General features: G+C 37.7%; 1 protein-coding gene across 1 annotated transcript in view; it reads left to right on the top strand.

The window, feature by feature from the left end:
- Nucleotides 1–14,494, top strand: part of ABCA4 (ATP binding cassette subfamily A member 4) — a 66,199-nt gene that overhangs the window by 32,307 nt on the left and 19,398 nt on the right. Inside the window, exons 16-29 of the mRNA XM_085231209.1 lie at nt 47–271; nt 2,707–2,884; nt 4,071–4,202; nt 4,945–5,084; nt 6,000–6,137; nt 6,376–6,563; nt 7,317–7,407; nt 8,022–8,227; nt 8,643–8,691; nt 9,203–9,441; nt 9,822–9,946; nt 10,565–10,663; nt 11,704–11,893; nt 13,926–14,020. Of these exons, the coding sequence (XP_085087335.1) occupies nt 47–271; nt 2,707–2,884; nt 4,071–4,202; nt 4,945–5,084; nt 6,000–6,137; nt 6,376–6,563; nt 7,317–7,407; nt 8,022–8,227; nt 8,643–8,691; nt 9,203–9,441; nt 9,822–9,946; nt 10,565–10,663; nt 11,704–11,893; nt 13,926–14,020 (2,095 nt within the window). The remainder of the gene's footprint in view (nt 1–46; nt 272–2,706; nt 2,885–4,070; nt 4,203–4,944; nt 5,085–5,999; nt 6,138–6,375; nt 6,564–7,316; nt 7,408–8,021; nt 8,228–8,642; nt 8,692–9,202; nt 9,442–9,821; nt 9,947–10,564; nt 10,664–11,703; nt 11,894–13,925; nt 14,021–14,494) is intronic.

The raw sequence follows: 14,494 nt of genomic DNA on the forward strand, positions 1-14,494 counted from the left end.
AAATAAGTTTTAGTTGATTAAATTTTGGGTATTTTTATTTATATAGAAAAAGCTTCAGAGTCAGAAGGTTGTGTGGATCAGAAGGCCATGGATGGGGAAAGAAATGGAAGCAGAACAAAGAAATCTGAAGAATCTGAAAAGCCAGAAGAAAAGAATGGCAACCAGGGGAAGAAGGATGGTAAAAACAAACAATGTAAACACAAACGAGAAAAAGAACTCGGCGAGCAGGGGAAGCCTAAGACAGATGTCCAGGACAAAGATGAAATGAATAGTAAGGAGAGAGAGCAATCTGAGTACTTCTCAGACACCGTACTCGTTGTACTTAATAACAAAGTAGACATGGGAATGATTGGAGTCATTGCAGAGGATGCAACTACCAGAGCTACGCTTAAGAGAGGCACTAACTCTCCCAGCTACTCTCTCACTGACTCCTCTACATTTGAGATCCCTCAGAATACTCTAGTTGCCACTCATAGGAGAGTTTCCTTTCAAGAAAGCTCTGCAATTTGTTTTTTTTACAATGTAAATACAGGCTGTCTCTATAACAAGTTAGCGTTCTTGCTAAGGGAAGCCTCCAAGAGGCATACACTTACTTCCTAGAATTGAACAGACTATAACTTCAGTATAAATACTTGTGCTGAGGGGGAGGCAGGAAGGAACAATATTCTTTTCCCCCTGCCTTTTTTTTGCCTATCTTCAGTGTGTCTTGCAACTGAGGGTAAAGGCTGGTTTCAAAGGAATTAATCTGAAGTGCTGTGTATCTGTCTCTAGCCTTTTCTGATGCTGACATAAACTACCACCTAAGAATTACTCAATGACCTGTCTTGTTTTTAAGTGCCAGTGTTTTCTTTTGTGGAGAGCCAGAGTTTTCTGCGTGTGATGCTCAGAGGAATGCATATGGACTCTGTAGCAAAAGTAACCACTACAGACAGCTCTCCCTTGAGAAGACAGAGATAAAAGTAGGGTTATTGGAGCTCCTCACGTAGGCACTGAGAACATGCATTCAGGGTGAATAGAAACAGGACAGGACTTCAAAAGAAAAAAGACAGGCAGAGGGCAAAGGTTACCCAGTCGATCTTCTCCTAGTACTGCCTTATCTTTGTGGTGTGTATTCATCAGTTCCCTGGTTCCAGCTGCTACATGGCCACAAAGGAAGGGCTTTGCCTATGGCTGTAGGCACAAAGAAGCCTTCCTTCCCTTTCAGCCAGCTATACAGGAACTGAGAGAGATGGATGGAGATGCCAAGAGTGGACCTGTTATAGTCCAAAGATACTTTTCAGAATGGCTTCATGATAGCACTGGTGCTTTATATAATAGTAATGGAGTGGGAAATACTTATAATGACTTGACTCAGGTGCAAACCAGTACTAGCAGAAGTTAGCAGAGTACAGCAGACAGTATAAACGTGTTCTAACTGCTTGATGTACTTTGAGCATATCGCAAAGCCTCCGTCTGCATCCCCTACAAACTCTGCTGCCTAGTAGCAGACCTAGATTGTCAAAAATTTTTGAGGACATAGAATCAGAGCAGAGGGATGTTCTCTTTTGCTCACTACCTTTTAAGCAATGCAGAACAGTTACTGGGGTCATCTGTGTTTGCCTCAGAACTTGTCAATTAGTCTTCCAGGCCCACTGAGTTAAGAAGTCTAGATTCCTTCAAAAAGCAGAACAAAAAGTATTTTATAAGCATAATTTTATTTCAAATAAAGCTACCCCATCTAGATGAGTTATTTCACCTACTCCTTAGTATATACAGCTCTCTAGTGTATGATGTATCTGGGACTTTTCCCAAGCATTGTGTGTAATAACAGTCTTAAAAGCCACTAATAGAGGTGGGGCTGGTTTCACCCAGATGGTATTGGCTGCTCTCCACACAGGCCTGCTGGGTACTGAATGATTTAAGTAAGCTGCAATTGCAAAACAAACCTTCCTGCAAAGCCTTAAGTATTCTGTGTAAACAAAAGTGGAAGGGAGGTGGGGGGAGGGGTGTCTTTATTTAAATTTCTCAGCTCCCATAATTCATATTGCCCAGGGGCTTAATTTACTTCAAAAGAAATTTGTTTTGTCTAGAAGTCGATCCAATAAAAAAATCTGATGGTTCTATTTATAATAATACGTTTTTAATCCTGAGAGATAGCCATTCCATGTTGCAGCTCATGTTAGGTACTGACTAAGTTTAGCTGACCTCAGCAAGGGAGTAAATTTCACCTACCAGGATTAAAGGCAAATCTTATTTTTTTAAAGCATCATGGTAAAAGAATGCACAGCTGGGTAGATGATTTGAATGGCAGATTTCAGCCCGGCTGGAGAGGCAACATGCTGCTTGTTTAGTGTAATCTCTTGGCCCATCTAAGTATCTGTAGACAACTGTATTAAATAATATTGTGCTATACAATATAAACAGAAAACTTGTTCAGCTCCACCTGATCCAGTGAGTTTACCTCTCCACAGACCATTGTACTTCTGGGCTCCTTTTCTTCTGCCACTCATACCTGGGTGAATCTAAGTAAATTGAACTGCAGTTAAGAATTTTTTTCAGTTAGATACAGGTGTGACTGGAGAATCTGGCCCTGACACGTGATGCCATATTTTACTGGGTATGTACTATTGCCTCTGCACTTACTGGTGTGTCATCATCAAAGCAAGGATCAACACATCATTGTATTCTTTTCTCATTCTTGATTTTTTTATATATATTTTTTTCAAGGAAATACCTTCTGTGAACCTGAACCAACAGGATTGATTCCAGGAGTATGCATTCAGAATCTGGTGAAGATTTTTGCAAACAAGCCTAAGCCAGCAATAGATAGGATGAATATTACTTTCTATGAAGGCCAGATCACAGCCTTTCTTGGTCACAATGGAGCAGGAAAGACAACCACCATGTAAGTCTATATTTGAAAGCAGCAAATCCCTTGCAGTACTCTGAGTCCTGAGGAGCCGCCTTCCCTTTTCACTCTTCCCTTGTCTCACCACCCCCGCAACTAGACTGACACACGACATCAAGTTTTTCCCAGAAAGGAAAATGCTGCCCCTAGACAAAGAGAAGGTATCTCAAACTAGCCAAAGCGCTGAGGGGAAGGCAAGTGAGTGAGTGACAAAAACTAGTGAAATTATAGAAAGTAAGAAGCAATTATTTCTCCCAACGTTCATTTTGCATGTCCAAACTCCCAGTGGTGAATGTGGAGAAAGATCTTCTGACTGATAAAGCTGAGGATTTGAAAGTGCTACAGTTTGCACATTTCTGGTTTTTCTGTCTGACTTTGTCAGTCATGGTTTTTTAAATGGTTTATAAATTCAGATCCTCTTTAGACAAAATGTACCTGCAAAATTACACCCAGATTAAAATATTCCTTTAGTTCTAGAACCCTGGAGTCCCAGGAAGCCAGTCTTCAGGACTGCTGTATTTGGCAAAATAGGATTCATTGGTGAACAAAACATTTAATCAGTCTGTGATGAGTTCACCAAATGTTGAAAGCTTCAGTACCATGCTCTCTAGTTTTTTTTAATTTAAAAAGACTTTTATTTCAAATACACTGTAAATTGCCTTCAAAATTTTATAAATGTTTTTTAAACATTTTTTATTGTCTTGATCAAAACAAAAATGTTTTTTGCATTGAAATTTTGGGAACTAAAAAAAAATCCATTATGCCATCCATTTGCAACCTAATCTTCTGCCCCAATCCATCTCACAAAAAATGAATTTGTAGAGCATGTGCCAATCAGCATGGCTAGAGACCTTAAAATATAACTGCTCCTACTGGGCTTCCTTTTAGACCCATTTGTACACAGGAGTAGTGTAACATGCTTAGTAAATTACTCTGAAACAGGACCACAGAGTCTGATTTATCAGAAGTTTAACACATTAGCAGATCCGAAACATTCTCATTATAGTAGGGCAAGAGTATGTGTATGTATGCTTTTTCATTAGTTTTCTTCAAAGCCCATAATAAGAAGCATCATGCTCCATCTAGTGGAATCATGCAAGATGTCTTCCTAATCTTGAATAGAAGGATGAGTGAGTGGGCATTTCCTTTTTTTTTTTTTTTTTTTTTTTTCCCCCCCCCCCAGGTCGATACTGACAGGCCTGTTCCCACCTACTTCTGGAACTGTGCTGATTGGTGGCCTGGATATTCAAACTCACATGGATTCCATTCGACAAAGACTAGGCATGTGCCCTCAGTACAACATCCTGTTTAATCAGTATGTATCATTTCATTCTAGCTTTCAGAGTCAGAGTTAAGGTGTATGAGTGGCTTATCACCAAAGCCTGTATGGTTTCTCTTTCTGTGCTGATAGTAGATGTATCTCAGAGGTACTAACTCTTAACGCACCTGTAGGATAGCTGTTGTTGGTCCTCAGTAGAATTCTATTGCATCATTTAGCTGGGAACAAAGAAGGCTGCAAAGAAAATGACTGTTCTTGGTATTGTTGTTTTATGCTGTAGTGTCGATTGGCAGGAGTTCAGCTTAGTGATTCATGCACTATACTTTAAGACACTTTTTTTTTTTTTTCCACCCCCCCCAAAGGATAAAGGTCTGGACCAACAGGGCAGCAGCAGGATATTTTTATGCCCATTTTGCACTATCACCCAACAACTGGCTACCTGATGATTTGCAGCCTCACTGCCATCAGTTTGTGGTCATCTCAGCAGCAGCCTTTCTTCCTCAATGCTGCTGCCCGTGTTAGCTTACATTTTTTTATGGTATATGGGTAGCTTGATGCCTGCTATGCCTGTTCCTCTGATAGCAGTTTCTATTTTGAAAAGACAGAGGAAGGTCCTATGACATCTAAGTGAAGTGTGTGATCTGTGATTCAGATATGGGGTAAAGCAGCCTCTCCTCCTTCAGCAAAATCTATCTATAGCTTTTTTGTTGTTGTTATTTGGAAAAAAATCTGCTGCTTTGTTTAAATTACCTTGGTGCTTTTCTGTCTGATTTCACAGCCTTACTGTAGCAGAGCACATCTTGTTTTACTCCCAGCTGAAAGGGAGATCCAGGGATGAAGCTGAGCAAGAATTGGAAATGATGCTAGAAGACATGGGCCTCTCTCATAAAAGGAATGAAGAGGCTCAGAATTTGTCAGGTGCCCACCAGATTTTTTTAAGTTTCTTTTTCTGCTGTCTTTTTCTTGCCTTTGAGTGATTTAAGGCTGTATTTTGCCACATCACTGTGCACTATGGTGGTCTTCACTTTCAAAGAAATTGCTTAATGGAACTACACAAATAGTAAAGCTGACACTACCTTTCCTTAAAGTTTCTGCTTCTAAACATATGACAAATTCAAATATACTTAAAATTATTCTATTTAAACGAGTATATAAAAAATTTACCTATCAGTGTAAGAAAAAAATATACAAATACAAAATATAATCAGCAAAGTCAATGTCTATTATTTCAAGGCAAATTAAATATTATACCACCATAGAATCACCAAGGTTGGAAAAGACCTCCAAGATTATCTAGTTCAACCATCCACCTACCACCACTATTTCCCCACTAAACCATGTCCCTTAATATCACATTTAAAAGTTCCTTGAACGCAGGTAATTGGTCCCCTGATCCCCTGTTTGGATCAATAGAAATAATGCAGAATACTTTAATTCTAGAAGTAAAAGTGCATGTAGTTTATCTGACTATACTTAATTCCAGATTCAAAAGCTGAATTGAATAAACAGCCAGGAGCTCTTATACTACTTTGTCCAGCTTGCCACTTTAAAAGTTGGTCAGTTTCACATGAAAAATCTCAGATCTTCATCCTTTTGCTTCAGATCAGAATTAGAAAATGTCACACTGAAGTGATAAATTCTATTTAAAAGGCTGCTTTGAATTTCACAATAAAAATGTGACCATTTATTCAACTTTGTAGAAGCATTTCTTTTTCAGGATGGATTTTGTTTTATTTGTACCAATTTGTCCCAACTCTGAAAAGCTCTGGAAGTTACATCCCTACCTCCTGCATTGTTCATCTCAGATTCCTGAATGTCTCTGTCCTCTTGTAGGTGGAATGCAAAGGAAACTGTCTGTTGCTATTGCTTTTGTTGGTGAAGCAAAAGTGGTGGTCTTGGATGAGCCCACTTCTGGAGTTGATCCATATTCTAGGCGATCTATCTGGGATCTTCTGCTGAAGTACCGTTCAGGTTAGAGGTTTGAGTGAGTGAACTGAGTTTTTTAAAACCTGTTACAGACACTGTACAGATACAGTGCCTGCTTTTTAAAACATCTATTAGTGCAGTGCGAACATGCTAATAGAGTTTTTTGAGCAGACAACTATGGATGTGGTGAGTATAAGCTGTGGTACAGAAAAAAAACCCCTGCATTAATTGCCAAAAATTATGCACCGTTTTGAGTTCCTGAGAGAGTCCTTGTTCCTTTAAGGCAGAACCATCATCCTCTCAACCCATCACATGGATGAGGCAGACATCCTTGGAGACAGGATAGCTATCATATCCCAAGGGAAAATATTCTGCTCAGGCTCTCCTGTATTCCTCAAGAACTGCTTTGGATCTGGCTTCTACCTCACCCTTGTTCGCAAGGTGAAGAACACCAGAACTGGAAGGAGTGTAGTAAGTATGCACTTTCCTCCTTGCACATGTAATCTGAAAAGTTTATGTTCATGCCCTGCACCAAGGTAGAAAGAAATCAAGTGCTACATGAGACTGTAAAACTGAATTCAGAATAAAGGAAGCAATGACAAAGTTTGGTAACACCTCATGAAATTATATGGCTGCATGAAAATACCTGTAATAATATTATCTGATTTTATAAATATAAATTCAGCAGGGCAAGCTATGTGGACATGAAGCCTTCCGTGGTCTGTAGTTCACTTTCTTCAGTTATGCATGTTAAAGCATTTACCTGTCAAGTTGCCTCTGTGCATATACTGGTCTTTCTACCTGAAATACACTGGTTGTAAACATAGCGTTCTGTTGGAACTAGCTCAAATACCAGGCAAGTAGTAATTTAATTCTACTTACAGAATCTACTCATAGCTAATCACATTGAGAATTGAGAAGTATGGATCTGGATTGTTTCTGCTGTTGGTAGCACTTTCAGTCTTAATACCAACATGATCTGTATACTTATGGCCACTGTTCTTTGCATTTCCTCAGGCATTTGCATGTAAGTTAAAACTGACAGACACAACTTGTGCAGGAGGATTTATGTTTTCTGTATTGCTGAATTCAGTCCTTGAATGACTTTCAGTGCGATGTTCCAGATGACATACTTTTCACTGAGTCAAACTGGTCAACACTTACATCTTACTTGCACGTATCTGAAGCGCTTTCATCTTTCCTTCTGTTGCTTGTCCATGCTAGTCACTTTGTAGCTGTGGATCTCAGTGCTCCTGCTCCTGCTCCAGCTGCGCACACAACAATGAAGAAGGAACTCAAGAGCAGGAACTAGGTGGTAAGATGTGGGATGGTTTAGCATTCTGGCACGTGGCAGTGTCTCCTGTTGTGCTGCAGTCTCACCTCCACAGATCATTGCTGCTGAGGTCCACTTTTCCAGCACTTGTCTAATAGTATTTAATTGTAACAGTCAGTAAAGTTTTTTCATGCTTTGGCATACCATTCTCCCTTTTTGGGAGAGATTATATAGTTTCAGACACAGCTGCTGAACTGAAAGGTTATGTGCTTTGGAAGTACAGACTGAATTTAAAACAACTCTGCTCCAAAATAGGTAATTTGACAATGAAAACTGAATCATATTTAAAGCAAAGAAAAGTGGTTTTGTTAGAAAAAGTCATTTTCACCTTTTTATGTCAAAGAAATTAAGTAGATATTCCTGAAGGTCTTGTTGTGTTTTACTACAGACCTGAAGTAGTTCCCTGCTACATCATTCTTGAACCATAATTAGCAACATGGCCCAGTCAATCTACTACAGAATTAACTGAGATATCTTTAAGCTACATCATAGAACAATTTTGTTTTTTTTTTTGTATAGTACAAGCAACAGCTTCTGAAATCATGCTTTGCATGATTATATATTCATTCTTGGAACACTGTTTTGACTTTTCACAGGAGATTTGAATGAACTAGCAGAAGTAATTCATCATCATATCCCAGAAGCAAAATTAATTGAAAATATTGGTCAGGAACTTGTTTACCTTTTGCCCAATAAACACTTTAAACAGCGATCTTATGCCAGTCTCTTCAGAGAACTGGAAGAAACATTGGATGACCTGGGACTTAGCAGTTTTGGAGTTTCAGATACACCACTTGAAGAGGTAACAGATTAAAACATTTGCTGATCTTACCGTAAGTTCCCAAAACGTTTCCTGACTCTGTTCCTGTTCTTTAACAAGTAACTTTACTAATTCCTAAATATCCTTCAAAACCTACTCACATGTGCTGTGGCACGCTCAGAGAATCATTAGAATGGGCATAAGGAAAGGATCCAAGCCTGACTGTGCGTTAGCCTTATGCAGCATAACTCATTAGACTGAAATCTCTTTCTTTGTATCTAAGTTGTTCACTTCTTTATTTTCTGAGATATTTCATGAGAGATCTCTGATTGTAATAAGCAATACTGAAAAGGTACCAACTTTTTTTTTTTTTTATGGCACATTAGAAGATGGTATATTGTGTTTCAGAGATCAGGTTAATGTTCTGTTCCTAACCAGACGTTTCTGTCTGTGGCAGGTTTTCCTAAAGGTCACAGCAGAAGCTGACCCTGAAGTACAAAAAGCAGGTATAAATTTATGTATCAGTATTTAATAAATTTTCTTGTGGTTCGTCTGTATTCTAAATACCAAGTATTAAGAAATTCTCACCAAAATGCATTTGGTCAGAGAACACCTGTTTTTAGGGCTTGACATGATATATGAGAAACCAGATGAAATTAGCAGAAATACTTTTATTTTTGTTGGATGAAGTCCTTAGCTTATATGCAAGTAATAATGTAACATCCAGCCCCCAGATATAAATTGTTTTTATAAGAAATATTTTGGTGACCATTAGTCCATAAAATACATACACGATTAACTGGTTAATCCAGCCGAGTAAGAGTGTTAACCTGTATGATGATGCTGGGTACAACCACACTGCAACAGCTGTAATTAAAGCAATCTGGTGATGTGATATATACATTTGTTAAAATCTGGAGCTCAGTAAATATTTGTGTTTGCATATATGGGAGTAGTCATCTTCTCTGTAGCTTTTATCTGGATAACTCCTATTATTAAGTGTATTTCTTAATGTAGGAGACACTCAAGAAAATGATTCTACTCCTGGCAAAATTTCTACTGAGAACAAAACAGCTGAACAGACCCCAGTGGAAACCAATGACACTTCTCGAATGCCAGGCATAGCAGGAGATCAAAATGAAGGCAAAGGGTCCCTGCAGTATAAAGGTTTTCAACTTGTACATCAGCAGTTCAAAGCACTGTTCATCAAACGGTTCCACCATGCCTCCCGCAGCTACAAGGACTTCCTAACGCAGGTATTATCTCACTGTTGGTGTCCTTGATTATTTTCTCACAGTGTTCTAACATTGCCTTTCCCAGCACAGAGGTGCTATAAATAGTCCCTAGCTGTTCTAATTTGTGGTTCCAGCTGTTCTACCTCTGACCGTTTTTCTTTCTGCCTGTAATCTGTAATCCTCACCAAGTACATGATTTAATCACTACCAACCCAGCATTTTCTTTTTAGTACAGTACAGTTCTTTGACAACCAGAGTCTTAACTGAAATCATTGGAAATGAAATAGTTGGTGGATGTAGCTAAACCAAATCCTGCTGTCCTGTCTTCATTTATGTATGAGTTGTACACTGTGTCACTCTACAGCATATGTCTGAGTGTGATGCTTTCATGTCCCCTGCAGATTGTCCTGCCTGCTAGTTTTGTGTTGCTGTCTTTAGTGCTTACAGTCATTATTCCTCCATTTGGAGAATATCCTGCCTTAACTTTAGACCCTTGGATCTATGGACAACAGTTTACTTTCTTCAGGTATGAAGAATCAATGAATAAATGTACTGTAAATTTGTCATATACACTCACTAGCATTTAGGATCATGAGGCACTATCTTACTAGGCTATCTTCATTCTGTGTAGTACAAGAAAGGAGTAATTCCACAGCAAATCTCAAATAGCATGAAACTGGCACAAGTGAGGAACAGCTGCTAGTATACCTAACCAGCAGTCCTCAGTTATAACATGTATTTTGTATTCTCTTTTTCCCACCTGAGATCATGACTTCAGCACTTAAGAGATTAGGTATCCTAACAGGAGATCCAGTATAGTAAGAAATTTGACTGTTTCTCATATGCTATTGAACTACTCCTTTATTCATTATCTTATATTACAAAGAACAAGATTCAAACCTATCTTTTGAGCTGTGGTAGGATTATTTATAATCAGTACATATTTGAGTACAGCTTTGAAAACAAGATGAAAGCAGAGAATCTTAGGTTTTGTAATGCTGGTGCTTAGCTGTTTCAGTCTATGCTCCATCCTTTGGCTAGCTGATTCTGAAATATTGCTGTCTTTCACTAATTGCTTATGTATATTCTAGTTCAACTATTTCAAATTTTTTCAATGGAGAAAGTCTCAATCTTATTCCCTTAGCAATGAGCGTCCTCGCAGTGAGCAGATGGTCTCCCTCACTAATGCTTTCCTAAATAAACCTGGATTTGGAAATCGCTGCTTGAAGAATCAGTCTTTTTTGTAAGTTGCCAGCTAATATCTATTGAAATAGACAAGTAGGATATTACCAACAGTATTGGAGTAGTGGAAAAAGAATTAGTTGGCTTGACGTTTTGCTAGAGCCAACGCTTCAGATTTGTTCTAGGCAAGAATATATCTGGTATTGGGTCAAAAATAACAAACAGCAAGAAAATATTTCCTCTGGATTAAAAGTCAGTCGCAGCGCTAGATGTGAATAACTGGAAGCTCTTATGGCCTTGTATTAGGAATTAAGCAACTTTGAAATGTGTGAGTAAGAGACTGGAATCAAGCCCAAATCTTCACAGCTTCCCTGGCATTTTCCACATGTAAGTCCCTTCAGATTCCTCTTGTTTCCTGTGATATTTGGAAACAACATCTTCAGCAGTTGCTTGGATAGTGAAGTACTAATAGGGCAGTCTTTGTGATTCAAAGTTTTTTTCACTCTGAATTGAGAATCTCTGTATTTAACATTAAATTTACATTAAGTTAAGGCCTATGTGCCCTGATTTGAAGTGTCACTGTGACACTCTTCTTTGCCATTCATTTTCTCCTGCTTTTCTCTCAGCCCTGATACCAACAGCTTGATTTTTATGGCTATTTTCTCCTCTTTTTGTACAGAACAAACCAGGAGAAAACTTAAAAAAAAAAAAAAAAAAAAAAAAAAAAAAAAAGAAAAGAAAAAAAAAAAGAAAAGAAAAGAAAAAAGAGGGAGAGAGAAAAGATACTGCATGAGTAAGGAGATAAGGAGAAAGATAGTCTCCTTGCAAAGGTGTCTCATCACTGTGATTTTTCTGTGTACTAATTCGTCAGACAGTTTCTTTGTTTCTTCAGTTTCCTATCTGTAACCTGAAGGCATTAAATTTGGCAGAAGTTTGGAGGGAGATTGTACTTATGTTTATCAAGGACTAGAAAGTGATGTTATTATTCATAAGTTACTAGACAAGATCTGAAGGTGTCTAGTGAAAACATTGTGATTTTTGTAGATTTTTGAGCTCTTAAAGTTCATCTCTGCACAAGTAAAAGGCTCATCCTTTACACAGGAACTACCCATGCAACAATATGCCTACTGCCTGGAATATACCTGCTGTTCATCCTAACCTCAGCAGCTTCCTGCTGAGTCAGAAGTGGAGCTCTGAGAATCCTTCACCTTCCTGCAAGTGCAGCACTCACAAGAAACTCACTATGCTGCCAGAATGCCCTCCAGGAGCTGGAGGCCTCCCACCACCACAGGTAGTGTCTCTGTGCTATCAATCCTTTTAGAAAAGTTTTGCAGTAAGTAGTAGAAAAGGGATTCGTGTTAAGTATCTTGCCATGGAAATATACATGGAAAGAACTGAGTATGGATTTTAAGGGGGCAGGAATTGTTGGAGATATTAGAAGAGCTTGCATATAAAAATCATGTGAGATATGATGACTATTTTCATGCAACTTGCAAGCATTTAATTCAGAAGAACATCACAAAAAAAATTAACAATTAGTCAAATATTTTAAAAAATAATCTTAATTCTTGCCTCAAAAGAACAATTCTGTTTAAGTGATTCTGTTTCCTCAAGAGATGGAAAGAGAGAAGGGAGGAAGGAAGGAAAAATGTCATAATTTGGAAAATCGTGGAGTGGAGTCATCTCATTTAAAAGAAAATGAAGAAAATGAATGTCAAGTCAATCCCATTTTTTAATACATGTATTTTAATTCTTTTTCTAGAAAGAAACTAGTAAGCAAGTGAAATGAATTTTGTGTGCGTGTATGTGAAGTTGGGTACTTTAGCAACCATTGATCCTATCTAGAGATGAGAGCTATATTCCCACCTGTTCCTATCAATGAATAAACTTAATAATGTCCTTTATAAAATGTACTTGAAGAGCACATGAAATTGTTTGATGAACAAAGGAAAATTATAGACTGTTTGCATTTTCTACGTATTTTTCCAATAACTTAAAGAAAACAAAACTGCAAGCACTCTCAGAGCTCACTGTGCAAATTTTTCAGCTTTAATGGTTCATGTTTGCCAGGCTTGCACGCACTAGCAAAATGACTTACTAAAATACAGTTTTTTGTACTAACGGCACAAGGATAATCAATTTCTGAATCCAAGTCTTTGGCGTGTTCTAATAAAAGAATCAAAGTTTGCTTTTGTTTCACTATCACTATTCACAAAATAATAAAGCAAAGTTTCAAATTCCTGTAGAATTCCTCTGTATGGAGAGGAAAAAAAAAAAGAATGAAGTAGTTACATCATGATCTTATTAATAGCATCCATTTCAAATTTCCAAGTAATCTTAAAGTTGAATTTTGCTAATTGCATATTGAATTCTCATATGTGAGAAGGTAATTTAACATTTCTAATGCAAATAGGATACAAAATACGTGGTGGTGGGGATCCTAGTCCTCGATGGGGCATGTATTATTTTAATAACATATTATCTCAATCATTTTGCAAGATATGATCATTTTGTGTAACTTGTCATGAAGATACATTTCATATTTAAGTCTCTACAAGGAAGCAATTGTATATAAATAATTGTGAAGTAGGTCTAAACATGAGTACCTCATTTGATGAAAGCACTATGAGTATGCTACCAATCTTTCCTGTTAACTACCTAGAATCAGACAGATTTGTAATGCAAATGTCTGTGTAATCCAGTGCTGTCACTTTCTGGACAAAGATATCCATAGAGAAGTTCCCACAGAAAGTGGGAATATCATTTTCAGGTTGCGTGGTTTGTGCTCTAAAATTTTTATAAGCATTTTCTGCTCTGGGAAGAAATAAATGTGCTTGAAGTTAATGGATGATGTAATTGCAAAAAAAAAAAAAAAAAAAAAAATCATTCAAAGTATGTAATGTTCTAGTGAAGCTGAGTAGATTTCTAATTTTCATATTCTTATTTCAACTTGCTACATTGAAGAAAACAATGAACTACCTTATTTTCACTAGGTCCTCAATGTTTTTGATAAAGCTCCTTCTTTCACTTTCATAGTAAAAAGAAAGCTTTGAGCAACCTTGGCCTTTGTTGCAAATAACTCAGGCCAAGTTTCAGAATTAATTGCATCAGTTTTGTGTCAGGCATTGAAAATTTCTGTGATATCTTGATCTCTGTATAGACTTTTGGGCTAGAAAATGAGTTGACCCACTCTGGTTTCTGTGATACTATGAAACTGAACAATTCTCCTGATAGAAAGCTACTTTTATGGTTTTACTGACAAACAACAGGTTTAGAGACTTCAAAGCTTCATGTGGCTGAATGGGTTTTTCTCTTTTTTCTAGAGAGTGCAGCACAGCACAGAAATACTTCAAGATCTGACTCACAGAAATATTTCTGATTTTCTGGTGAAAACGTATCCCATTTTGATAAAAGGAAGGTAGGCATGAACTGCTCTGTTTTTCACATGTGACATTTTATACCTGTCTGTGAACATCGCATCTGATTTGTTGTAGCATTGTGTAGACTTGAGCATCATGTCCATATTTCTGACTTAAGAATAGGAGATATCTATTTTAGGGGAGTTAAACTGCTTTTATTTTAACAGTTTGTATAACCAATTGCTCCTTTATAGACAGAGAGCTAAGTTTCGATGTCAGTGGCATGTCATGTTAGCAGCAACTGTGTCAATGATGAACAAAATGGTGAATTGCAGAGTTTCTGATTTGTGTCCCTGAAGAACTGTAGCCACCAGTTTGACCATCTGCCTGAATTAATTATAATTTGCTCTCTGAAGTGCTAAAGGGCAGTAAGGTAATATCACATAGGTACATCTACCTACTGTTAGCTCCTGTGCTTGTCTGAGTGTCTTGCATGGTAGCTGGCTGTGCAGTTGTCCATGGCTTCTTATTGC

Source organism: Meleagris gallopavo, chromosome 10, assembly GCF_905368555.1.
Source record: "Meleagris gallopavo chromosome 10, MGAL_WU_HG_1.1, whole genome shotgun sequence".
Classification (NCBI taxonomy): domain Eukaryota; kingdom Metazoa; phylum Chordata; class Aves; order Galliformes; family Phasianidae; genus Meleagris; species Meleagris gallopavo.